The sequence below is a fragment of the Carassius carassius genome, chromosome 13 (genome assembly GCF_963082965.1).
Source record: "Carassius carassius chromosome 13, fCarCar2.1, whole genome shotgun sequence".
Classification (NCBI taxonomy): domain Eukaryota; kingdom Metazoa; phylum Chordata; class Actinopteri; order Cypriniformes; family Cyprinidae; genus Carassius; species Carassius carassius.
Genome location: NC_081767.1, coordinates 23,510,590 through 23,537,781, shown reverse-complemented (window position 1 = coordinate 23,537,781; position 27,192 = coordinate 23,510,590). Strand labels below are relative to the sequence as shown.

The 27,192-nt window shown below is 37.4% G+C and overlaps 1 protein-coding gene across 1 annotated transcript; it reads left to right on the top strand.

The window, feature by feature from the left end:
• The first annotated feature begins 981 nt into the window (after window positions 1-981).
• On the top strand, window positions 982-27,017 carry LOC132156138 (cystic fibrosis transmembrane conductance regulator-like). Its single transcript, XM_059565016.1, has 27 exons — window positions 982-1,490; window positions 2,208-2,318; window positions 3,242-3,353; window positions 3,794-4,009; window positions 4,155-4,244; window positions 5,030-5,193; window positions 5,611-5,736; window positions 6,704-6,950; window positions 7,698-7,790; window positions 8,275-8,451; window positions 8,928-9,119; window positions 12,558-12,652; window positions 13,228-13,314; window positions 14,030-14,741; window positions 14,824-14,961; window positions 15,353-15,390; window positions 15,536-15,816; window positions 15,922-16,001; window positions 16,152-16,302; window positions 19,386-19,613; window positions 19,879-19,979; window positions 20,364-20,591; window positions 25,244-25,399; window positions 25,476-25,565; window positions 25,918-26,090; window positions 26,182-26,287; window positions 26,623-27,017. The coding sequence occupies exons 1-27, from the start codon at window positions 1,438-1,440 to the stop codon at window positions 26,833-26,835; spliced, it is 4,458 nt and encodes a 1,485-aa protein (XP_059420999.1). The 5' UTR covers window positions 982-1,437; the 3' UTR covers window positions 26,836-27,017.
• Window positions 27,018-27,192: the final 175 nt, after the last annotated feature.

Below are 27,192 nucleotides of genomic sequence, written 5' to 3'. Positions count from 1 at the left end.
TTCGGCTGGAAACAAGACAAAAATCTAAAATTGAAAAGTATTTTTTGCAGTGTATAAGCCCTGACTAGCCATGTGTCCAGGGTGTTTGCTTGCACCATCTGCACCCTGAGACACTGGTATAGACTCCGACGTCCCCATGACAAATGCAGTTTAGAGAATGGATGGATGGATGGACATATATGAGATTCAAAATAATAAACAAAAAAATCTGATTATCCAAGGACATGATAAACATCACTCCAGCATTTGCGGGAATATGTTTAACTAACATGTATAGTCAAATCAGTAAGGTTAAGACTGTCACTTTACTAAAGTCTGCTATTGTGAATTCATGCATGCTGTAATTTAAACCTAAAACTTTCTCAGTTTAGTTAAAATTGCCTGCTGAGCTGGAACACTGAATAGACTTCATGCGTTTGTCTTTCTCATTGCAGCATCTTGGACTTATCAAAACAATTATATAACTTGCATGGCTCCACATTCATCTAGGCTTTTTACAGAATCCTGAATCATAATGTTTGGGACAATTTAGGTGAAGTTAAAATGAAGAAAAAAAATAAAATAAATAAAAATTATATATATATATATATATATATATATATATATATATATAATTTTATAGGTATTATGCAATTTTTTATATATTTGCTTTAATGGTATAGCAGCAAGCCGCATAAACTCAATGTTGCCCAAGTTTCCACAAACTCAAATTTGCTTCAGTTTTTTAAATTTTGGGTTAACAATTATCATGTTATCCATAATAATTTAACAGTTAAAAAGAACATATTGTTCTTCAGAGGAAGCAAAAACATCTGATCTTTTTTTTTTTTTTTTTTTTTACAATGGAATTAAAATGTCCGTTGTAGCAAATATTCTAATTTGTGACAGAAATAGTGCAGCATCTAAATAATTTCTTTATCAAACTCTTCTCTTCTCTTCTCTTCTATTTTTTTTTTACAATTTTAAGATTTTCAATCTCTTTTCAAACTAAGGAAAGGGAGCGAAATTAAACAACAGCTGCAGTTGACTTTCATGTGTTAAAAGTATTGACGTTCGTTCTCAAACACCACGAGAATTATCTGATGATGACACAGACACTTGCTCCTGTAAAGCAACACGTGAGCATCTCTGTAAAAGACTGACAGTTTGAGGATTGCATGCCTAAAGGATCTGTGGCATTTGGGGCTGAGAGAGCGCCCTGCTCTCACTGAATCACAGCGCTGCTGTCAGTATGCGCTCTTTATAAGCGAGTTACCTCTCATTAACTATTTAAGACACGAGAAATTCTCCTCATCATATAAATACTGGCAGCGAATCTCGCCGATATCAGCGCTGAACTGTACGCACGGTGGAGGACAGCGCCTGAGAACTTTATTCAGCGGAGGCGCATTAAGCTGACACCCGATGTAAGCGTGTCACCCCCGGGGTACTTTTAGGATGCAGAGATCACCTGTGGATGATGCCAGCTGCCTCTCAAAATACTTTTTCTGGTAAGATGCAACCAAAATATGAAATGTTTTAGATGTTCTGTGTGTCCACGTGTGTACTAACAATAACAAAATGTTGTGCTTAGGACACGTGTGTGTATAAATAGGTTACCAGAGATTTTTTCTTGTTTATTCACATTTTTCTAGTGTATTCACATGTGAAGGCTACACAGACTACACCTGATGACTGATATATTCATAGAAACATTTAAATACTTTCATAAAGAAAGTTTTCTTTTTATTGCTTGACAAGTGTATCGGCTGGATAGGCAACACTTTTAAACAGTGTTTTCGAACAACGCTTCTACAACCTCAAAAGTTCAAAAGTTATTTTAACCAGAGCAAGCAGGCTAGTAAACGTTCACAAACAGAAGCCGGGTTCGACTGAGGAGAAGTTGGGTTTGACTGCTTTCCTTCAGCTATTTAGAATTACATAACACAGTTATCGTAAAAATCACAAAAGGTGTTTTTGTGTGTGTGTGTGTGTGTGTGTGTTTTTAAGGGGACTTAAAGAACATGTTTGTGCAATAACAGTATAAAATCAAGTTATTTTAATAATTCGCACACTAGTCCTGACTCCAGCGTGTTTATAAAACTGTGCATAATAATATCTATCATAAAATAACCACGTGTACATCTCCCTAAAAATAACTTAAGTTCACTCTAATTAAAATAAATCACAATATTGAAGTTTTCAACGTTTGTTCGGACTGTTTACAGGTGGACAAACCCCATAATGAGAAAGGGTTTTAGGGAGAAACTGAGGCCATCTGATGTTTATCAAGCTCCCAGTCAAGATTCAGCAGAAAGTCTTGCAGAGCGTTTGGAGAAGTGAGTATTTTAGTTCTCACCTTTTCCTCACACTCTATTTATTTATCTATTTTTTTAAATACTGTTTAAAATTGATTTACTCATATACCCTCATATAGAAAATACCCCATTATCCTGGTGAATGAAATGTGTTTATTGCATTTCCAGTTGCATTCCATTTAATTTGCATGAGCATTTATTTATTATTATCTATTAAGGACAATTTCATATTTAAAAATAATATATATTGATATTGTAATGTATTTCCTCTGTAATTTTGTTGTTGATTGCTGGGGTTTTTTTCTCAGTGTCTCCTACATTCAGTAACCAGAACTTGAATGAAAGAACTTTGATTCACATTTTTGTAAAGTGAGCAAATTTACATAATGAAGTGACTGAAACAGAACTCACAGTCTTGGTTTCTATTGTGACTTTCAGTGTCCTCAAAGCTCATGTTACTCACTAGAGCCAAATATCACACCTTTGGGTGTTTGTGTGATGTTTTTGGACAAAAGAAGGGGGAAAAGAAGAATAAAATGTAGACAACCCTCTTAAATGTCACGCTGCCTCATACCCGTAAAGTTCCTTCCATGCCATGTCTCACATAAACCACAATACATCCATGCCAGTGCCCAGCTAATGGGCACCAAATGCGACCTTTTAAAGTGCCAGGCCCCTGGTGAGTGATAGATGATGAGCATTTCAGTTATTCCTCTATTGTGCAGTACTGCTGGGAATCTGAACTTTTTATTCAATTAACAGGTTGGAGCCGTCTCTACCGTTTCCCCAAGCTTGTCAAGGTCTCTTTGCTCTGTTTAATAAGTTCGCTAAATCACCTTGGTTATATAAGAGTGCGCCAAACAATGCAGACTATACCCGTTTTATTATGGGTGGGTGGATGCTGTTTAACTGTTCCATTCAGTTTTCTTTCTTTCCCTAAACAGAGAATGGGACAGAGAAGTTGCATCTGGAAGGAAAAAGCCCAGTCTACTACGAGCACTGGCACGATGCTTTATACGACCATTTCTGTTATTTGGCTTCCTCCTATATATAGGCGTAAGTGTCCAAATAATTTCTTTCGGTCTTTTTTTTTTTTATTGGATTGGAGTGTTGATCTTAAAATACAACAGCTTAGTACAAGACAGTTCAAATGGATGAAGTTTTGTTAATTTGTTTGGTTCCTAGCTGTGTACTGCAGGTAACCTCTTGCTAGATCTTCTACATTTTACATTTATTCATTTAACTGACGCTTTTATTCAAAACGACTTACAACTGCTATATATATGTCAGAGGTCGCACACCTCTGGAGCAACTAGGGGTTAAGTGTCTTGCTCAGGGACACATTGGTGTCTCACAGTGGATTCGAACCTGGGTCTCTCACACCAAAGGCATGTGTCTTATCCACTGCACCAACACCACATATGTACATACTTTGGACATCAGTTTATATTGATGCTTTTCTGTAAATAGTAATTATAAGTTTTACTATTTTTCAGGAGGCTACAAAAACAGTGCAGCCCCAGCTTTTAGGGCGGATAATTGCATCATTTGACCCAGTCCATGAACCGGAGCGATCCAATGGTTACTTTCTTGCCTTTGGTCTTGGCTTGCTATTCACTGCCCGCTTTCTCCTGCTCCAGCCTGCCATGTTTGGGCTGCACCGCCTGGGCATGCAGATCAGAATTGCACTCTTTAGCATAATCTATAAAAAGGTTTGTGCCTGAGACCAATATCTTTCCTCAAATAATGGATCAGATTTAAGCCATCTATTATTAGCACAAAATATTTAATAAAATATCATTATATTCAAATAACAGTGGATTAAGTGCATGAATTTCTCCTAATCTTGACCCTTAGACCTTGAAACTTTCTAGCCGAGTTTTGGACAAGATAAGCACAGGTCAACTGGTCAGTCTGATGTTGGCCAACTTGGGTAAATTTGATCAGGCAAGTATGAAATGAGCAAATGATGTAAGTCCCTCATGTGTGCTGGATGGCAGGTCTCCTGTTTTTGGCTTTAACCTGTACAACACACCTGTGAAAAATCAATACCAAAAATGCTTTTATACTGACAGCACATTGGGGCCTAATTTTACAGAATTTTGTTTTTAGAATGTATAAATACTACCATCCAAAAGTCTCACATAAATCAGCGTGACATGATCCTTCAGAAATCATTCTAATTGTGGAAACCTGTGATGAATAGAAAGTTCAAAAGAACCACATTTGTTTGAAATAGAAGTCTTTTGTAAGAATATGAAAGTCTCTCTACTGTATTTATTTCTTACAAAAAATAAATCAGACAGACCCCAAACTTTTAAACGGTAGTGTGTGTATGGCCCATTTGTAAAGAGGCTGACCATTAGAAATGAATATACTGCTGCTAACTTGTTGGCTGAGCATTACATTTAGCATAATGCTTCATTGGGGAGCGTAGCTGAGCTCTGGAACATCCCAAGAAGGTAGAGCCAATGTGTTGAATATTGATACACTCTGTAAGTGGTCTGAAGCAATTAGCACCTGTGTTTAATGTGGGTACTTCTAGTGTCCTTTCCTTGGAATGTGTGAGATGGTTTTCTTATGGCTCCTAGACTTCAGCTTTTGACATACTTGTATTATTAATACATGAATAAATAAAGATTTTTGTTTTTAATTAATTACTAATGTTTAATACTATTCGTGTTGTATTTCTTTTTCATCATCCTCATCTTTTTTTCTTTTTTTTGGTATAGAGCCTGGGTATGGCCCATTTTGTATGGATATCACCATTGCAATGCATCCTGTGTACTGGGCTTATCTGGGAACTCATTGATGTCAATAGCTTCTGTGCACTTGCTGCTATCTCTTTGCTGGGTGTCTTGCAGGCCTTTCTCTCACATAAAATGGGTCCTTACAAGTAAGTATTTAGCCTACATCGTAACACCAAAAAGTGAATCTTGCCCAAGATGTTCCCATTGTCAGACTCAAACAGGCACAGCTTTGTTTTAGAGATGTCTCTCCTAATATGCTCCCACAGAAACACACATTCCAGCTGTGATTCATGCTGGTTAAAGGCTTTGAAGAGTTGGGACAGGTAGTTCACTTCTGCTCCTGTAATCAGGAGGCTGGGTAGCCTTGTGCCTTTGAGAGATGTAAACAGACACACACAAACTCACAATCAATTTTAATTCAGTATGTTATTGTCTGTATTCAGTGCCTTCATTTACGAGACACCATCTTAGACATTAGTCAGATGTATTATGTACAGGATGTGAAGTTCTAATAAGAACAGACACTTCATTACAATTTTCTGCCTTTTTCTGTTTTCCTTTAGAGCACAAAAGGTGCTACTGACTAATAAACGGTTGGCTCTGACCTCAGAGATCATGGAAAACCTGCATTCAGTGAAGGCCTATGGCTGGGAGGAGATAATGGAGACCCTCATCAAAAACATCAGACAGTAAGACCCCAAAAATTCTGTTGGATATTCTGCTCTTTTTTTGTGATTTTGCATAACCAGGCCTTTGACAATCAAGAAGAGAACGTCTGACAAACTTTTATTTTAAACGTGCCATTTAGGGAAATACTAATCTGAGATAGATTACAAATAATTGACTGCCATGTTGGAAAAAAAATGGAAATAGAGGAAAGTAATGTTTATTGATACCCCTAATGGGAGCAGCCAAAGGAGAGAGAGAAAAATATATAGAAAGTTTATACACTGCCTTTCTTTGGAGTTGGTAAGATGTTTTAATATTTTGATAAGAATAATATTTTGCTCACCAAGGTTGCATAATAATATGGTAAAAACAGTAATATTGTGAAATATTATTATTTAAAATAGCAGTTTTCTATTTTAAAATATTTTAAAATGTAATTTCTTAAGTTGTTAGAAGCCATTACTCCAGTTTTCAGTATCTTATGATATATAGGTGCTCAAGAAACATTTTCTATTGTTATCAATGTTAGAAAGTTCAAAAGAACAGCATTTATTTAAACAATAAAGTTTTCTCACTTTTCATCAATTTAATGCATTCTTGCTGAGTAAAAGAAAAATAAATAAACCAAACCTTTGAACAGTAGAATGTGCATATATATAATATGTATATAGTTTTATTTCACAGACATTAATCATAGTAATCTAGTTAAAAGGGCCTTAAACAAATTTCTGAAAATATTTCAGAAACTTTGGCAAATTTACTCAACCCAGAACTTTGTAAAAACAGATACAGTTGATATTTCAGTTAAGTAGATTTCTTTCCTAATGCTTTAGTTCTTGCTTCTTTAATAGTAAGTGAAGTTCTTTTATACTTTGGTCCTTTCTCATAATTTGGCTTTAAAGGTTGAGCAAAAGTTGTGCAAGAACTGAGCCTTGAGGGACTTGAGGGTCATGTTTGTCATTCTTTCTTCCTGTAAACTTTTTGTAGGGATGAGGTGAGGCTGACCAGGAAGATTGGCTCCCTGCGCTATTTTTATAGCTCGGCATACTTTTTCTCAGCCATCTTTGTAATTGTTGCCGCAGTCGTCCCTCATGCCCTCAGCCGCGGTATCAACCTGCGTCGCATATTCACAACTCTCTCCTACTGTATGGTGCTACGTATGACTGTTACTCGACAACTGCCCAGCTCCATTCAGATGTGGTACGACACTATGCGGCTTATTTGGAAGATTGAAGTGAGTCTACACACTTTAAAACTAGCACAAATGTAGCCCATTCTGATGATCCCTTTCTGTATGCTACACCATGAATTCCGACTTTAAAAATATTTTCAGATAGGGATTCAGATGATTATAATAATTGCACTTTTTTAAAATAAATGTAAAAAATTATTTATGTATTTAAAGGGTTACTCCACCCCAAAATGAAAATTTTATCATTAATCACTTACCCCCATGTTGTTCCAAACCGGTAAAAGCTTTGTTCCTTTTCAGAACACAATTTAAAATATTTTGGATGAAAACCAGGAGGCTTGTGACTAGTGAAGTATAAGTGATCACATAAGTGATTAATGACAAAATTTTCATTTTGGGGTGGAGTGGAGTAACCCTTTTAATGTCAGCTTTCGTGGTTGAAACTATTTGCAAAAAGTATATATTTGTTTAAATTGAGAGGAAGTCTTTTTTTTTACCAACTGTATTATTTGTGAATTTTTGTAATAATACCATTTTAGTAATATGAATTGTAATGCTAAAGTACATCTGCTATAATATAGGTATAAAATTAAAGCATTTCTGGTTTGGTGTTAATAAAGGGAAAACAGTCCTCTGTACTACTGTATTTCTGAAAGCACTTTACTTGGGAGCCTTTTTTTGTGTATTGCTGTAAACTGTGCTGAACTTTGAGACAATGTTGCTGTTACTGTGTGGTCTTCTCTGTATCCAGAGCTCTACCTAAAACTTTAACTTACCTGTTCCCTCAAGGAATTTCTTAGTAAGGAGGAATACAAGTTAATGGAACATGATCCCAGCATCACAGAGCTGGAACTCAAAGATGTGACTGCTTCTTGGGATGAGGTATAGTTAAGCATCCATAGTCCTAGATATAGAACATCTCTTCTGAATTTCAATTCTATCTTATCATATGAGATATTTATTAATATTATATATTTATTAATACCTTTCTTTTGAAAAAGACTGATTCGATTCTTGATTCTTTTCAATTATTTTATAATTAGAAGCACGTTTAGAGAATGACTTGCAGTACACTGTTGACTGTTTCTTAGTCTATCTGAATATGAATTGCATTGTTCAGTTCAGTAGCTACAAGACAGATCAATGATTTGCCAGGTCCTCCTTCTCTCATCAACCCTTCCCTGGAAACATGTGCGGTTTTGTTTCAGTGAGACTGTCATGTACTTAAACTACATTAGGCGATATTCTAAATTGTATTCCTTTTCATCATTTAAAGAAAAAGAGAGAGGATTGATCACTGTGTTTTTTAATTATTCAGTGTGCGTGGGTAGTGCAGTGTAAATAATCTCTGTCTGTGTTTCTTCAGGGTCCTGGTGAACTTTTAGAGAGGATAAAACAGGAGAACAAAGCTAATGGCCATCACAATGGAGATGCAGGCCTCTTCTTTACCAACCTATATGTGACTCCCGTATTGAAGGACATCAGTTTGAACCTGAAGAAAGGAGAGATGTTGGCTGTGACCGGTTCAATGGGCTCTGGGAAGGTAGGATTGCTTGCCATTATCTTCAAATCTGTCCTAAATATATATCAATGCAAGTTGTACTGAAATTTGAAATAATATATTTATTATTTATATGAATAAAAATGATATTTTATTTATTATTATTTATTTTAGAAATCATATTATATATTTATTATTATTATTGTTATTTAATTTTATAGAATTTATTTAAATTTAAGAAAGTCTTGCTGATAATGTAAATGTCTTTCTACTTCTTTTCAGTCAGAAATTAGTGTAGGAAAAGAGACTAAACAATGTCGACGAATTATTTACAATTCTAACGATTATAGCGAATAAATGAAAGGCTAATTAAACTACAGTGTGAAGCCTTTAATAAGCTGACAAATAAGCTAAAATATAAAAGGATGAGTAAATCAAGCTGTTTAAAAGAAAGCAAACATTTGCTGAAAGGAAACTGTAATGTTGTCATTGTTCAGACATAATGCCTGTATTTATAGAGCTCATTGTTGATGAGCATCCTGGGAGAGCTGGTTCCCTCCTCGGGGAAGATCCGACACAGTGGTCGAATCTCCTACTCCTCCCAAACAGCCTGGATCATGCCTGGCACCATCCGAGACAACATCCTTTTCGGTCTGACCTATGATGAGTATCGCTACAAGAGTGTGGTCAAAGCATGCCAGCTCGAGGAGGTACTGACAGATTAATGTTCTTCAGTCCACCCTTTGTCTCACTCATTTCCTTAGTTTTACTCCCATCTCCAATTTTTCTACCTTTGTGTATTTTTTTCTTTATATTTTGTTTCTCTCTCTATTTGTATTTCAGTCCCTATGTATACAGTACAGGTGCATCTAAAAAATAGAATATCATGGAAAAAATCTTTATTTTTTTGTATTTTAATTTTAAAAAACTTTCTTATATTCTAGATTAATTGCACACAAACTGAAATATTTTAAGAGTTTGTTTGTTTTAATTCTGATGGTTAAGGCTTATAGCTTAGGAAAATAAAAATTCAGTATCTCACATTTGAGCTTGAATAGTTTGATTAATTTTGAGTATAAATACTATGTACCTCTTGGGTTAGTTTAGATATGACTAATGACTTGACAGTTGTCCAGAAGACAATCATCAACACCCTCCAAAAAGAGGGTAAGCCACAGAAGGTCTGACTGAAAGGAAAAGTGTGGAAGGAAAAGGTGCACAAGCAACAGGGATGAACACAGCAAAAGCCAATTCAAGCACTTGGGAGAGCTTCACAAGGAGTGGACTGAAGCCGGAGTCAGAGCATCAAGAGTATCCACACTCAGACGTCTTCAGGAAAAGGGCTACAGCTGTCACATTCCTAGAACCAAGCCACTCCTGAACCAGAAAAAAAACGTCTGTAGCATTTCACCTGGGGTAAGGAGGAAAAGAACTGGACTGTTGCTCAGTGGTCCACAGTCCTCTTTTCAGATGAAAGTAAATTTAGCATTTCATTTGGAAATCAAGATCTGGAGTCTGGAGGAAGACTGGAGAGGCAAAGAATCCAAAGTCCAGTGTGAAGTTTCTGAAGTCAGTAATGATTTGGGGTGCCGTGACATCTTCTGGAGTTGGTCCATTGTTTTTTATCAAGTCCAAAGTCAGTGAAGCCATCTACCAGGAGATTTTGAAGCCCTTTATGCTTCCATCTGCTGACAAGCTTTATGGAGATGCTGATTTCATTTTGCAGCAGGACTTTAGCACATGCCCACAGTGCCAAAACCACTTCCAAATGGTTTGATGACCATGATATTACTGTGCTTGATTGGCCAGCCAACTCACCTGACCTGAACCTCACAGAGAATCTATGGGGTATTGTGAAGAGGAAGAGGAAGTAACATCTGACAAGCAATACAGAGGAGCTTAAGGCCGCTATCAAAGCAACCTGGACTTCAATAACGCTTCAGCAGTGCCACAGGCTGATCGCCTCCATGCCATGCCGCATTGAAGCAATAATGCATGCAAAAGGAGCCCCAACCAAGTATTGAGTGCATAATTAAACCTGCTTTGGAGATCTTGAACATTTCTGTTTTTGTAAATCTTTTTTTTAATCTTTGAGAAAATATTCAAATTTTTTGAGATACTGAGTTTTTAATTTTTCTAAGCTGTTATTCATTGTAATTAAAACAAAAAACTCTTGAAATATTTCAGTTTGTTTGCAATGAATCTAGAATATAAGAAAGTAAATAACCTTTCCATGATATTCAAATTTTTTGAGATGCACTTGTATATTGCCTGACCTCACTCATCTCTTTTCTCAATCTAACTAGTCCTCTTCTTTGTCTTCTCTCATGTTTTTGGCTCCTGGTTTGTTCTGTTTCTGTCTTCCCTCTCTCTCTCCCTTTCTCTGTTTCTCTCTCTCTTTCTACATGGAATGTTCACCTGGCAGTTAAACTGAGAACCTTTGTTAGACATAAAACTGAGTCATATTACTCTGCTCATGGTTTTCTCCCCTCACCCTCAATCTCTTGATACCAAATCAGCCAATCATGTGCAACTATCAGCAGCCAAAGTGTTGAGTGACAGGCCCCTTGTTTAACTAAATCTTACATGAAAGGACGGTCAGGAGATCTTCTGAGAACACATTCATGTCCAGGCATTAGGCTGATAAGTGAGATTTATCCGTGCTAGTGGACGAGATTTGTCTAGTGAAAATCATAATGTAAGGCTTTGCAAATACTGCAAAAACTTAAATTATATTCACAATGATAAAGATTTCACATTTTCTGAGAACATAGTGAATTAATGATTTTTTTTTCTTTCACCAAATTGGCAAAAAAAGTTTTTTCATGTTTTAAGCATAAATCGGACAAAACTGATAAAATGTAGGCTGAAAACAAGAAGAAGAAAATATAAAAAATATATTTTCTCTAAATAAGAGAATATATGAAATATGTATTAAAATATGTATTTTTAATGCGTTTTTACAGATTTTTTTTTATACAATGCCAATTATTTGCTGTGTAAAAAGTATATTTTTATGTATTACTGTGATATAATATTATATATAAATATCTATAAACTTTATTTAGTTTAGATTATTTTCTTAGATGTATAATTGCAATTAATTAACATAGTTTGTTTCTGAATGGTGAGTCTGGGACTTTTGGAGGCTGTGTCAGTTCCCATAGGGAGAAAAGTAAAAGTGTTTCCTCTCAAACAAAGCATGTTTTCTCAGTAAATGGTGATTAAAAGCACAATTTATGACTGTTTGTTACGAAATATCCAGACTCTAATAACAGAAGAGCAGTGTGAGGTTGATATTCCTTCACAATGGTAGGCTTGGCCATAACAACAGAGTGTGAGAAATTAGCCGTCTGTGTGCTAACTAGCAAGAAGCTGCAAAGTATTGTTGTTTACTGTACATAATAAGTCTTTATTCAGTTTATGCTGATAGACTGACCCTTACGCTTTCCCAGCGTACTTAATCTTCTGAGTCACCCATTAGAAACAAGCTTTCAATGCAAACAGCAAGACTAGCAGGATCCAATAAATGTATTTGTAGAGTTTAAAATGTTAAGTCTAAACACCCATGTTTAGTGGGCTTTCGTAATCCATGTATTTCCTTTGTAGCACTGATATACTTGCAGTTTAGTCCTTATTCATGTTGTGTCTGTGCAGTAAACCTAAAGACAGTGGCGTTCCAGTGCTTCCCACTGATTTGTTTGTGTTGAGTTTAAAAAATCTTTCTTAGTGCATCACTGCATTTAATTAATATTTTTAATGCTCCTAAAACGGACAGAGTTGATGAGAAGGTAAGTACTTCTTACATTTGGAATTATTCATGGTCTGGTCTGTTGGTTTTAGAGGGGAAGTTGTCAGCTAGCCAGGCTAGTCAACCAATAAGCAGCAAGCTAAGACCAACAAACCATCTTAGCTGGTTAAAAAAAATTTTAAGCATGAGTGTTTCCATCAATTTATGTCAAAATGGTTTTTAAGTACCAAAAACCTGCAGTTTACCAATTATTTCTGCTGTAAGTGTGTGTTGTCTTGTGTCTGTGTTCTGTTGTAAAATAGCATGTCGTGGTTGGTTTTCCATAAATTTCTCAAAATGGCATTTCCATCTTACTTCCCTTTGCTCTGTATGACGATATTGTCTGTTTTATGATTAGGATCTGGCTGTTCTTCCTGAGAAGGATAAGACGCCTATGGCTGAGGGGGGTTTAAACTTGAGTGGGGGTCAGAAGGCACGTGTGGCTCTAGCCAGGTATGTCACACATTTCCTCACTCCCCTCGAACATCGCTCAACTCCTCAAATGTATACAAGCACCTGATGTTTAAACCACGCTGGAGTCCTCACTTTCCCCATTGCTGCTCTTTCCCACATAACTTTAGGGAAAAGAGTAAATCATATTTGCATGGCTTTTTAATAACTTTCACATCAGGAATTTTGTTTTTGGATCTCTTTTGGATTTACATGGCCATAAACTCAATGTTAAATTTTACAACTCAATACAATCTTGCTGCAGCCATAAATAAAATCAGGGTTTGACAAGCTTTTATTGTTTGTTTGTTTGTATTGTTTGTACTTAAAGCTTTCCGGTGTCAGCGCTGTTGTGACATAACTTTGACATAATACAGTTATATTGTTGGTACATCTTATTATAGTGTGCAGAGTTAACCATATTATGATATTCCTTAAAATAGTTTATTAAATAATTTTACTGAATAAACTACGTTTATCTTAAAATAAACTTAATTTGTATTTCAATTATCAGATTGTCACTAGTCAAAAATAGCTATCTGAAAATGTTATTAAGTAATATCATTTTCTCTGCACAGGGCTATTTACAGAGATGCTGATGTTTACCTACTTGACGCACCATTTACTCACCTGGATATTGCAACAGAAAAAGAAATATTTGACAAGTATGCATATGGTTTATTTTAAATAAATATTGAACTACCCAATTTTTATCGTAACATTTTGACTTTCATTAATTCTGAGATTGCTTTTTGCCTATTTTCCGATGCGGTAGAATCTCTGTCTGTCCAAAAATAATTAAAAAAAAAATCTCCATAAGTGCATAAAACAAAAAACTTTTTTTTTATTTTATTTTTTTTATTTCCATCTGAAGTTGATAGTGTGCAACATTTGGGTTCCAGAAGTAAAAAAAAAAATGCAAAAGAAAATTATAATCAAAGACAGACCTACAATGAGGTTATTAATCGATGGTATATTGCTTTTATTGAAGGCATCAGCAATGCATTTTTCAACGTATTTTTTTTAAATAATCATGTTTATCCATGGAATTCCTAGTAAAAATAACATTACCTATGATTCTGCAAAAAAAAATGATAATTGTTTGTAATGTTCACCGCCTAGTTGCTTAGTTCGGTTAATGGCTGATGACTCTTAAACTTTTTGTAAATACTAATGGGAATAAATACTTTGAGAACCAAATCTGCTAAAAAAGCTGGCAGGTATTGTTGCACTCTATAAACAAATATCAAATTAATTATGACTTCTTACCAGTGAATGGGGCTAAACTGAAAAGAGATAACAACACACTCTACTGGAGTTAATTTTAGCTTAAATGTCCGAAATATTGCTGCGTAACCTCTTTTTTATTTATTTACCCAGATGTCTGTGTAAGCTGATGGCCTCTAAGACACGCATCTTGGTAACAAATAAGATTGAGCATTTAAAGCTGGCTGATAAGATCCTACTGCTCCACAACGGTGAAAGTTTTTTCTATGGCACCTTTTCAGAGCTTCAGTCAGAACGGCCTGATTTCAGCTCTTTGCTTTTGGGTTTGGAGGCCTATGACAATGTCAGTGCAGAGCGCCGCTGCTCCATCCTCACAGAGACTCTCCACCGCGTCTCGGTGGATGAGAGCGCAGGCATGCGACCTGAACGCTCATCTTATCGCCCAGTGGCCCCATCAGTGCCTGTGTACATAGATGAAAGAAAATCTTCAGTAATTGTCAACACTCTTGGAGCTGCTCGTAAGGCATCCTTCATTCAGATACCTGAAGAAGAAGTTCGGAGGACATTACCTGACCGGAAGTTCTCCCTGGTGCCAGAGAACGAGCTCGTGGATGAGTCCTTTATGGGGAGCGACGTGTATCATAACCATGGAGTGCATATGGCTGGTCAGCGGAGGCAGTCTGTGCTAGCGTTCATGACCAATGCACAAGGCCAGGGCCGTCGTGACCACCTTCAGTCATCTTTCCGCAGACGGCTGTCCATCGTGCCTCAGAGCGAACTGGCATCTGAGCTGGACATCTATGCTCGCCGTCTGTCAGACAGCACGTATGACATCACCGGGGTCCTAGAGGAAGAGAACATTGAGGTGTGGAAATTTCTTGCACTTACTGCAACATATTACTTTACATACTAGGCTTTAACTTCATCTGATTTGCTTCTCTTTACAGGCTTGCTTAGTTAATGAAATAGATGAAAAAGAGGAGGTATTCGAAACAACAAAGTGGAACACATATGTCAGATATGTGTCAAATAATAAAAGCCTTCTGTATGTTCTGATCTTCATCTTCCTTATTGCTGCAATTGAGGTAATCTGATATAATCTGTCCTGATATGTTCTGCATTACAAATGAATATTGTTGATGTGTTTCCACGATTATTACGATTTTTTATTCGTTAAAATAAATTCATTTTATTCAGCAAAGAGGAAAGTGCGACATTAAAGATCAAAGATCAAAAGCCACATTAAAGACTTATAATAAAGATTTTAAATAAATGCTGTTTATTTGAACTTTTTATTCATTTAAAGAATCCTGAAAAAAATCAGCTTTGCCAGCACAGATATAAAATACATTTTAAATGCATAAAATATATTACAATAGAAAACAGTTCTTTCAATAACATTAAAAAATCTTACAGACCCCAAGCTTTTTGTGGATGTAGATTTACTAACCTTAATTCTTTGTTGTGTGTTTTTAGGTTGCAGGATCTGTAGCAGGGATTTTGCTGATAACTGAGTAAGTGTTTTTCCTTACCTCATTTTCCAGTGATCTGCTCTTCTAGGTAGAACTAAACTCTTTTGTTGTCAAGCATTCTTCAATAATAATCTGTAGTTCATTTTAATCAATCCACAAAATACTGCATTTCACTTTTTTGTTGCAGTGAACTTTGGAATGAAGAGCATCAACGAGTTGAGCCAAATATTACAAAGTACTCCAACATGTCTTCACCTGAAAAACAAAATGCCATCATTGTGACACCGACAGGCAGCTATTATATTCTCTACATCTACGTGGCCACGTCAGAGAGCCTCCTCGCAATGGGATTTTTCCGGGGTCTTCCATTTGTGCACACTATGATCACAATCTCCAAGAAACTGCACCAGAAGATGCTGCATGCTGTTCTCAGTGCACCCATGTCTGTGCTCAATACCATGAAGACGGGTCAGTGTTATGTAAGGCTGAAATAAGTAGAAGTAAACCATATTTCCACCAGTCCAGTTTCTGACTTAATACTTTACTGTTTGTATCCCAATATTATTTTTACAGGTCGCATCATGAATAGGTTCACCAAAGACATGGCCACCATAGATGACATGCTTCCTCTCCTCATGTTTGACTTTGTCCAGGTTTGTAACTCCTTTGATAACTTTTATTGTCAAAAGCCTTGTTTAAGTCTAATTTGTGTTATGAAAATGAACAAAGATCTTACAGGCTGAATAAAAATATGTATTCAAATAAGCTGAACAAACACTTGAACATTGCTTTTCTTCTAACAGTTGACTGTGGTGGTGGTTGGATGTATTCTTGTGGTGTCCATTGTGAGGCCGTACATATTCCTCGAAGCTACTCCCCTGGCCATTATTTTCATTGTGATGAGGAAGTACTTTCTCCGCACGGGTCAACAGCTTAAACAGCTGGAGACAGAAGGTAAGGTCAGATAGTGTGTGCATTCTTTGCATGCAGTTGTTAGATACGTCTGTGCAGTTGGCAAAGGGATTCCTGACGCACTTGGCGTGCAGGCGTGTGGCTTGCTGCCAGGGATGAGAAGGCCAGTTAGACAAGGCACTGATGGGAGGTCATTGGTAGGTCCAAAAACAGGAGAGGAGCAGAGGATGGATGATTCAACCAGAAAGAGAAAAGGATATCACAAAGGAAAGGAAAAGGGCATGGGTGGGATGTCAGAGCTTTGTTTCTCAACCAGTCATCTATGGTCTATTACATCTCTGAATAAGGCAGACCCATTTCTGTTGGTCTTTTTGTAACCCAGACAGGAAGAAAACTCCTGTTAGCCTCAATTGTCAACGATCTTCCTACTGTCAGCCTATCCAAAGCCACCGAGAAAGCAACTAGGGCTTTCCGTACTTTGTAATACTGGGTTAGCAAAAACCCGACCAGGGATTTCCTCTGCTGCTATCCTGATATCATTCACTCATCCTCCACAACTGATGAGCAACAAGCTTTATGGCGGCGATCCCAGAAAACTGCACAACCCTTTTGTTTTTCAGACAAGAGGAACTAAATGCATTGTCTTGTCTATAGAAATGGAAAGGAATGTTGCAAAGAAAGCTGTGGTGAATGAGAAAAATGTAATGAACTTGTGGATTAGTTCATTTTGATTATGAGGTCATAATAAAGGACAGAGGGCAGGACTTTTATTTCTTCCTTCCTTTTCCTGACCCTTTCTGCTATTGGAAATGTGTGGCACAGATGATGGCAAAATACAAGTGCTTGATATTGACAGTTAAAGGTAATAGTTGACCCAAAAATGAAAAACTGAATTGAAAATGCTTTTGCACTTAGTGCAATATATATATATATATATATATATATATACACGCACACACACAAATCATTTTCCAGAATTTCTTACTTGTGTTTTTTGGTCAGTTAAATTTCATACACATTACCATTTTAAAGTTAAAATATACATTTTAAAATGTGTTGAAAACAGTCTCATATGTTTTTATTTGATTTAAATTACTCTAAAATATTATTGTGAAAAATTCTGCCAATTTAAGACATTCTAACATGTATTCCTGTAATGGCAAAGCTGAATTTTCACCATCAATCTTCAGTGTCACATCCTCCTTCAGAAATCATTCTAATATGCTGCTTTGCCTCTTAAGAAATGTTTTATTAATGTCAAATTTGAAAACAGTTGCTTGATATTGTTGTTGAAACTGTGGTACATTTTTTTTCTGAATTCTTTGATGAAATGGGAAGTTCAAACATTGTTTAAACAGTTCAAATATTCAAACATTTATGTGAAGTGAAATACAACCCGGTCTCAAAATAGTTGGGACGGGGCATGTTTACCATGGTGTAGCATCTCCTTTTCTTTTCAAAACAGTTTGAAGACGTCTGGGCATTTTTGGCTATGAGTTGCTGGAGTTTTGCTGTTGGAATTTGGTCCCATTCTTGCCTTATATAGATTTCCAGCTGCTGAAGAGTTTGTGGTCGTCTTTGACGTATTTTTCGTTTAATGATGCGCCAAATGTTCTCTATAGATGAAAGATCTGGACTGCAGGCAGGCCAGGTTAGCACCCGGACTCTTCTACGACGAAGCCATGCTGTTGTTATAGCTGCAGTATGTGGTTTTGCATTGTCCTGCTGAAATAAACAAGGCCTTCCCTGAAATAGACGTTGTTTGGAGGGAAGCATATGTTGCTCTAAAACCTTTATATAGCTTTCAGCATTCACAGAGCCTTCCAAAACATGCAAGCTGCCCATACCGTATGCACTTATGCACCCCCATACCATCAGAGATGCTGGCTTTTGAACTGAACGCTGATAACATGCTGGAAGGTCTCCCTCCTCTTTAGCCCAGAGGACAAGGCGTCGTTGATTTCCAACAAGAATGTCAAATTTGGACTCGTCTGACCATGAAACACTATTCCACTTTGAAATAGTCCATTTTAAATGAGCCTTGGCCCACAGGACACGACGACGCTTCTGGACCATGTTCACATATGGCTTCCTTTTTGCATGATAGAGCTTTAGTTGGCATCTGCTGATGGCACGGCGGATTGTGTTTACCGACAGTGGTTTCTGAAAGTATTCCTGGGCCCATTTAGTAATGTCATTGACACAATCATGCCGATGAGTGATGCAGTGTCGTCTGAGAGCCCGAAGACCACGGGCATCCAATAAAGGTCTCCGGCCTTGTCCCTTACGCACAGAGATTTCTCCAGTTTCTCTGAATCTTTTGATGATGTTATGCACTGTAGATGATGAGATTTGCAAAGCCTTTTGCAATTTGACGTTGAGGAACATTGTTTTTAAAGTTTTCCACAATTCTTTTACGCAGTCTTTCACAGATTGGAGAGCCTCTGCCCATCTTTACTTCTGAGAGACTCTGCTTCTCTAAGACAAAGCTTTTATAGCTAATCATGTTACAGACCTGATATCAATTAACTTAATTAATCACTAGATGTTCTCCCAGCTGAATCTTTTCAAAACTGCTTGCTTTTTTAGCCATTTGTTGCCCCCGTGCCAACTTTTTTGAGACCTGTAGCAGGCATTAAATTTTAAATGAGCTAATTAAGTGGATAAAAGTGTAAAATTTCTCAGTTTAAACATTTGCTACGTTATCTATGTTCTATTGTGAATAAAATATTGGCTCATGTGATTTGAAATTCCTTTAGTTTTCATTTTATTAAAATTTAAAAAACGTCCCAACTTTTCCGGAATTCGGGTTGTAGTTTTGTAGCATTATATTGTACTTTAAATGCCTTTTCTGTCACTTTTGACATATTTAATGTGTTCTTGCTGAATAAAAGTATAAATTATAACCATAAATTATAATTTATATAGAGAAGGGTGTCAACCCCCAAAATATAAAAAAATCATCCTAAAAGTGACCTGTAGACCAGAATGAAGTATGATTTGGTTGCTCCAGAGGAGGAATGCACTCCATGACTCTTTTGCTTTGTTTGTCACACAAAGCTATTGCTTCAGAAGATTTCAAATTAACATCTATGTTGACATCTTCAATTCTTCTCTCATCACAGCTCGTAGCCCCATTTTCTCCCACCTCATCATCTCGCTGAAGGGTTTGTGGACCATCAGGGCCTTTGAGCGGCAGGCCTACTTCGAGAACCTGTTCCACAAGACCCTCAACACCCACACAGCCACCTGGTTCCTCTACCTGTCGACCTTACGATGGTTCCTCTTCCGCTCCGACATCATCTTTGTGTTCTTTTTCACGCTGACTGCCTGGATTGCGGTAGGAACCAACCGTAAGAGCACTCCTCCATCTGTAGCTAGGCAAGAGTGAACAGTAGAGCATGTAGAGTGAGCGGATGCCACTGTTTATTTGACAGTTCTCCGTGGGTCCGAAAAGCCAGTAAACGCTTGATTTAGTGGGTTTTACAGACAATTGGTTTTATCAAGAGGTAATTGTGAGCAGTGCTTGGAAAATGCCTTTGAAGTGTAGAAGTGAGGTCATTGTGAGCAACCTTGTACATGATGTTTATACTTGCTTGTTTGTGCGTTATTCCATAGAGGATAAACCGGGCGAGATTGGTATCGTCATATGCCTGGCAATGCTCATTCTAGGCACCTTCCAGTGGTGTGTTGCCACCAGCATTGCGGTAGATGGAATGGTACGTGCCCTTTTGGTTTTCCTCCCTTAAAACTGCATGTTTTTCATTTGTTCTAAACTGCAGAATTTGTCCTGTTCTGTAATGCTGTTGAAGATATTGTCTGAGCGAGTTTTATTTTTAAGTCAGGGCAACACTGACGGGGCTTATCAAGGTTCAGAACATTTTGTTTTCCTTCACTATGACCGTATCAGGAGAACAGTTTACAATCACGTATTTATACAGTAGTGGCACTTTATTTTTGCCACATGGTGTAACTGTGTGCACATTTGTACTCGCACACACAAACAGAGGCTAAGCATCATTTAAAGGCTAAACAAACCAAATGCAGCTTAGACCTCAGTGGACCTGATTACATCATAGCTCTTCTAATCCTTCTTCCTCCAGATGCGTTCTGTTGACCGGGTTTTTAAGTTCATCGACCTGCCGTCTGAGACACCCAAACCGGACAAAAGCAAATGCTCAGATCTGATTATCGAGAACGCCGATGCACGTGCCAACTCAAGCTGGCCCAACCGCGGTCAGATCGATGTGCAGAATTTAACAGTCAAATACACAGAAGGAGGTCACGCTGTCCTCAAGAACCTCTCCTTCACTGTGGAGGGTGGACAGAGGGTACGTACAAGCAGTTTCAAGGCTTAAACTCCTCTTTAAAATGCAAATGTTTCAGAAAAATAAACGCTAACACACAAACCTTTCATCAAATTCTGTAAAAGAATTGTCTCACAGCATGATATTACAATGGGCTATAGCTTGAATTATGCTTTTGAAGAGTGGTGTCTAAAAGTAGAATATTATTCGTTTTTCTTTACAAATTGTATTTTCTGCATCACATTTGACCTTTTGTGTGAATGAGTTTTTTAAGTTCGGTGTCTGATTTGTTTTAGATTTGATTATTAGCCTAGCGATGGAAATATAGAATCTAGAACTGGAAATATTTCTTATGTCTTAATTTTATTTATTTATTATTATTTTGCTTTATATTTTCCAAAATCTTAAAACTTTATTTATATTTTCAGGTTTAAATTATATTTCCAACCCCAGAGCTTTAACTCGTGTATATCGGGGTTGTACTGCCCTACAAAGGCGAAATGTAGTAACTACACCAACACCATTTTTTTTTTTTTTGTGTATATCTTTTTCAAAATCTGAGCATAATTGAGCCAAGTCACGAGACTTGATTTCGGTTTTGACAAAGTTACTGCATTTTGCCTTTGTACAACAATGTAGACGATTGGGCAACTAATAGCAAATTAGCTAAAGAGTCTCATGTGATCAGCCTTATATCTTTTTCACACTCATTTCTTTGAGTTCTGTGATGTATATTGTGAGACTGGCTTCTAGTCCAAGCTTCTAACAGAATATATTCCATTCAAGATGAATGGCATGTTCAATTCCTTTTAGGTTTGATTTGGGTGCTCTTCGGTCCAAGGTAGAACATTTAAAAAGGCAGTGTAGAGAAAAGAAATCTCTGATAGCCGAGGCACTCCTTAATTAAAATGTCTTTAATGAAAAAATGACATGTCCTAAATGGACAACTTTAAAATGCCCACGCGTAGCGGCATGAGGCCTTCTTCAGGGCATAGTGAAGCAGATAAAAAACTAATCTTATAATGATAAAGACACACAGGTAGAAGCAAACACATAGGTGCTGACAATCAATGTTGAAGGTCTGCAGGTAATTGCTAGGACACGCCTCTCACACGGTTCTCAGCACTAAAGCTATTAGTCACAATAATAAACAGAAACACAGGCAACAGATAACATGCATATACATTCATGCATACCTCTCACATGGTTCTCAACACAGAAGCTATTGGTCACAATACTAAACAAAGAAGCAGCAGCATGCATATACATTCATGCAATATATTACTAGGGCACGCCTCCCACCTGATTCTCAGTACTAAAGCTGTTGGTCACAATGTAAGAAAAAACACAAGCAACAGGTAGCATGCATATATTCATGTATACACATTCATGCATACAGATGCATACACATATACATATACAATACATATGAAAAGTGAGTAATCACAGGAAAGAACAATGTTCCAAAATCACAGAAAAGGTCTATAATCTATCTCCTCATTTAATCCTGGATAGTCCATTGCTTTAAAACTCCATATCCAAAAGGTTTCACGCTGCAATAACTGTTTTAAAATATCACCTCCACGTATTGATTTTTTAATAATTTCAATTCCCTGAATTCTCAAAGATGAAGGGTCACTATGGTGTATTTCTTTATAATGTTTGGCCATAGGGTAATCTTCGTTATTGACTCGAATTGCGTATTTGTGTTCATAGAACCGCTCTTTTAGTTTTCTTTTAGTTCTGCCCACATAGAAACACCCACATGGGCATTGTAGGCGGTAGACCACATATTCAGAGTTGCAGTTAATAAAACCATTAGTCTTAAATTCTCTCTGCGTTCTCAGATCACAAAAAGTCTTTGACTGAGCCCTGCTCCCAATTTGTGGACTTTTTTATAAAACCTCTAGTGCGGGATCTCCCCTCTTTCATTGAAGACACTACTGATGTGCTATGTAAACTTATGAATATCACAAATGTCAAAAATTGTTATTTGGGGACTCTAGATGTAGCCTCCCTATATACCAATATTGACCACCAGGAAGGCCTATCAGCCTTACAACATTTTTTGTTACATAGGTTGGAGACATCACCACCCAACCATTTTTTACTTTCTCTCACAGAATGGATTTTACACAATAATGTATTCCTCTTCCAAGATGATTTCTTTAGACAGCTCAAGGGCACAGCGATGGGTGCATGTTTTGCTCCTAATTACGCTAATTTATTTTTAGGTCACTGGGAAGAGCAATACATATATAATCGATCTAGTAACAAATTCTGTGACAAGATAGTATTTTGGGGACGCTTTATTGATGATATCCTCTTTGTTTGGTCTGGGAATGAGGAAGAACTTTTGCAGTTTCATGAGTATGTCAATACAACTAACCCTAACATAAAATTATCAATTGAACATTCAAAAACATCTATTAATTTTTTGGACTTGACTATCTCCATAGATGACAATAATCTTTTGCACACAACAATATATAGGAAAAGCACATATAGAAACACTTTATTGAGGGCTGATAGCTTCCATCTAAGGAGCCTGAAAGATAACATTCCTTTTGGACAATTTCAGCGTCTTAGACGCATCTGCAATAATGACTCTGATTTCGAAATGCAGGCTCAAGATATGACATTAAGGTTCAGGGCTAGGGGCTACTCACCAATGACAATAGAAAAAGCAAAAATAAAAGCACGATCCACAACACGCTCTGATCTACTAAAGAAGAAAAAAAAAGCGGAGGAAAGACATGGCTAAAAACAACTCTAGACCTGTCTTTGTTACCCAATATAGTAGTAGTGCCTCAGAAATGAAACAAATAATTAAGTCCAATTGGGGGTTAATTCAAAGTGATTCTATTCTGAAAGACGTTTTTCCAGAGCCGCCGATGACTGTGTTCAAGAAGGCACCATCCATAAGGGACAAACTTGTAAGAAGTTACTGTAATGATGAGCCAGAGACGTTCGGATCCAAATGCAGCGCTTTATTAAAGAATGGTCAAACAGGCAGAAATCAGGAATGGCGTCAGGTGTGACAGGGATAACCAGAGTCGAAACCAGAAACAAGCAGAGATCGGGGCAGGCAGCAGAGAATCAGAGTCGGAGTAATCAGTCTGAAGATCAAACACGGGAATGACAAAACACAGGGAGAAACGCTCGGAAATGTTAGACAGGCTAGACAAGACGTCGCATTGAGTGAGAGTGAGTGTGCTGCTTTTATGTGTGTGTGTAAAGGAGGTGCAGGTGTGGCAAGGAAATTGGCTGATGAATGAGGTGCAGGTGTGGCAGGGTGATTGTGATGCAGTGACTCATGGGTAATGTAGTTCGGGTGTGGTGCAACAGTATGAGAGGTGCTAGTGTCCAAGTGACATCTGGTGGTTGATGGGTGGAATGGTCCTGAGTGGAGTGCCCTCTAATGAAGTTCATGGGCACTCCATCTAATAATCGTGACAGTTACCTTTCAGGTCCTAGACAAAAAACATGGCTAGAAAAAGGGTTGTGGGGAACCTATAGGTGTGGATCTTGCAGTCATTGTGAGGGTGTCATTCAAAGTAAGACTTTTTGTGATCTGAGAACGCAGAGAGAATTTAAGACTAATGGTTTTATTAACTGCAACTCTGAATATGTGGTCTACCGCCTACAATGCCCATGTGGGTGTTTCTATGTGGGCAGAACTAAAAGAAAACTAAAAGAGCGGTTCTATGAACACAAATACGCAATTCGAGTCAATAACGAAGATTACCCTATGGCCAAACATTATAAAGAAATACACCATAGTGACCCTTCATCTTTGAGAATTCAGGGAATTGAAATTATTAAAAAATCAATATGTGGAGGTGATATTTTAAAACAGTTATTGCAGTGTGAAACCTTTTGGATATGGAGTTTTAAAGCAATGGACTATCCAGGATTAAATGAGGAGATAGATTATAGACCTTTTCTGTGATTTTGGAACATTGTTCTTTCCTGTGATTACTCACTTTTCATATGTATTGTATATGTATATGTGTATGCATCTGTATGCATGAATGTGTATACATGAATATATGCATGCTACCTGTTGCTTGTGTTTTTTCTTACATTGTGACCAACAGCTTTAGTACTGAGAATCAGGTGGGAGGCGTGCCCTAGTAATATATTGCATGAATGTATATGCATGCTGCTGCTTCTTTGTTTAGTATTGTGACCAATAGCTTCTGTGTTGAGAACCATGTGAGAGGTATGCATGAATGTATATGCATGTTATCTGTTGCCTGTGTTTCTGTTTATTATTGTGACTAATAGCTTTAGTGCTGAGAACCGTGTGAGAGGCGTGTCCTAGCAATTACCTGCAGACCTTCAACATTGATTGTCAGCACCTATGTGTTTGCTTCTACCTGTGTGTCTTTATCATTATAAGATTAGTTTTTTATCTGCTTCACTATGCCCTGAAGAATGCCTCATGCCGCTACGCGTGGGCATTTTAAAGTTGTCCATTTAGGACATGTCATTTTTTCATTAAAGACATTTTAATTAAGGAGTGTCTCGGCTATCAGAGATTTCTTTTCTCTACACTGCCTTTTTAGAATATATTCCATGTATTGCTGAAGATGCACTTCTATAGCATGTAAATCCGTTCACAGGTTTTGTTTTATTGTGAAATTTCAGGTCAGATTGATCATCTTTTTCAGGTGGGTATCTTGGGCCGAACAGGTTCTGGGAAGAGTTCTCTGTTCAATGCTCTCTTGAAGCTGGTTTACACAGATGGTGATATCTCCATCGACGGGGTCAACTGGAACAAAATTCCACTTCAGAAGTGGAGGAAAGCCTTTGGTGTGATGCCTCAGGTAACAGCGGTCATCCTCTCTCTTCATAACATCTCATGATATATTCTTGTAAATATCTCCTTCCACACTACCACAGAAAGTCTTCATCTTTTCGGGACCTTTCCGCACGAACCTAGACCCTTACGGTTGTCATAGTGATGAGGAGCTGTGGCGGGTCACCGAGGAGGTGGGTGTCTCCAGAGCAAATGATCAATGACTGTGAGGTCAAGTGGTTTCATGACCCTTTTTTTCTAGAGCAATTCAAAGAAACTGCTCCTGGGACTATGGTAACACTTTATTTGCCACTGAGCAGTGAAGGGTGTAATTCATAATTCAGACAACAAATTTCAAACAACCCGGGTTAACCATTGCTAAATGTTAATCAAGTGTCATTTAATGAAGGCAGATCATTAGGTCTAAAATATGGGGAATATGATCGATATGATCAACCTAGCAATCCTTATGAATCATCTAGCGAACTGATGCTTTGCTGACAGTATTTGCTTGATTTACAGTTGTTTCTGTGTCCATGTGTGAAGGTTGGTCTTAAGACAGTGATTGAGCAGTTTCCAGACAAACTGGACTTTCAGCTTGAATACGGAGGTTATGTACTGAGTAACGGCCACAAGCAGCTCATCTGTTTGGCTCGCTCCATCCTCAGCGGAGCCCGTGTCCTCCTCCTGGATGAGCCTAGTGCCCACCTTGATCCAATGTGAGTCCCCACATCACTGCTTGTTAAGCCCAAGTACAATGAATTCAAATCATGGTAAATGATGGTGGCTTTGCGTTGTCTTTGGTTTCAGAACTATAAAGGTGTTGAAGAAGACATTACGACAGTCTTTCTCTACATGCACTATATTAATGTCTGAACACAAAGTGGAGCCACTACTTGAGTGCCAGTCTTTCTTGGTAAGATTTTTAAATATATTAAAATAGCTAACAGTTATTAAACTGTAATAATAGTGTTGCTGTGGCTAGAGGTAGAGCATTACGTGAGCAATGCAAAAGGTTGTGGGTTCGATTCCCAGGGAATACGTTAGGTAAAATAAATAAATGTTAGCCTGAACACATTGTAAATCGCTACGGATAGAAGTGTGTGCTAAATGCATAAATTGTATTTTTATTTTAATAATATTTCACTGCTTTTACTATATTTTGATCAAATAAATGCAACCTTGGTGAGCATAAAAAAAGAGCTTAAAATCAATTTAGTTCGTCTCTGACTCCTCTGATTTCTGTTGCAGATGATGGACAAGGGTCAGGTGAAAACCTACGATTCCATTCAGAAGCTGCTGAATGAGACCAGTCATCTAAAGCAGGCCATAAGTCCAGCCGAGCGCCTCAAACTCTTCCCTCGCCGGAACTCTAGCATGCGCGGCCCTCAGTCCAAACTCAGCTCTGTTACGCAGACACTGCAAGAGGAGGCAGAGGACAATATCCAAGACACGCGCCTCTGAGTGTTTAAAACTGGAATTCACACAGAAACAATCAAGCTTACAATGGTCTCCAAATGGTACATTGTATTGGATAACCTATCGTCAGAACATTTGACATTTATTATGAAAAAGATATGTATTTTTTCTTAATGTCGCAAGAGGTACTCAATATCCTCTCACAATGGGACATAGTGAGGCCAGGAATAATTGAACACTGTAAAGAAATTATGATTTTTCTCAAATCAAATGTATTCTTCTCTTATTGTTCTCTGAACATTTAATTTATTGTCAACATGTGTCCAACGTCTGGCAGCATATGAATCATGTAAACGGCGAAACAATTACTCTAGTTTCTTTATGCGTTTCATGGAATAAGGA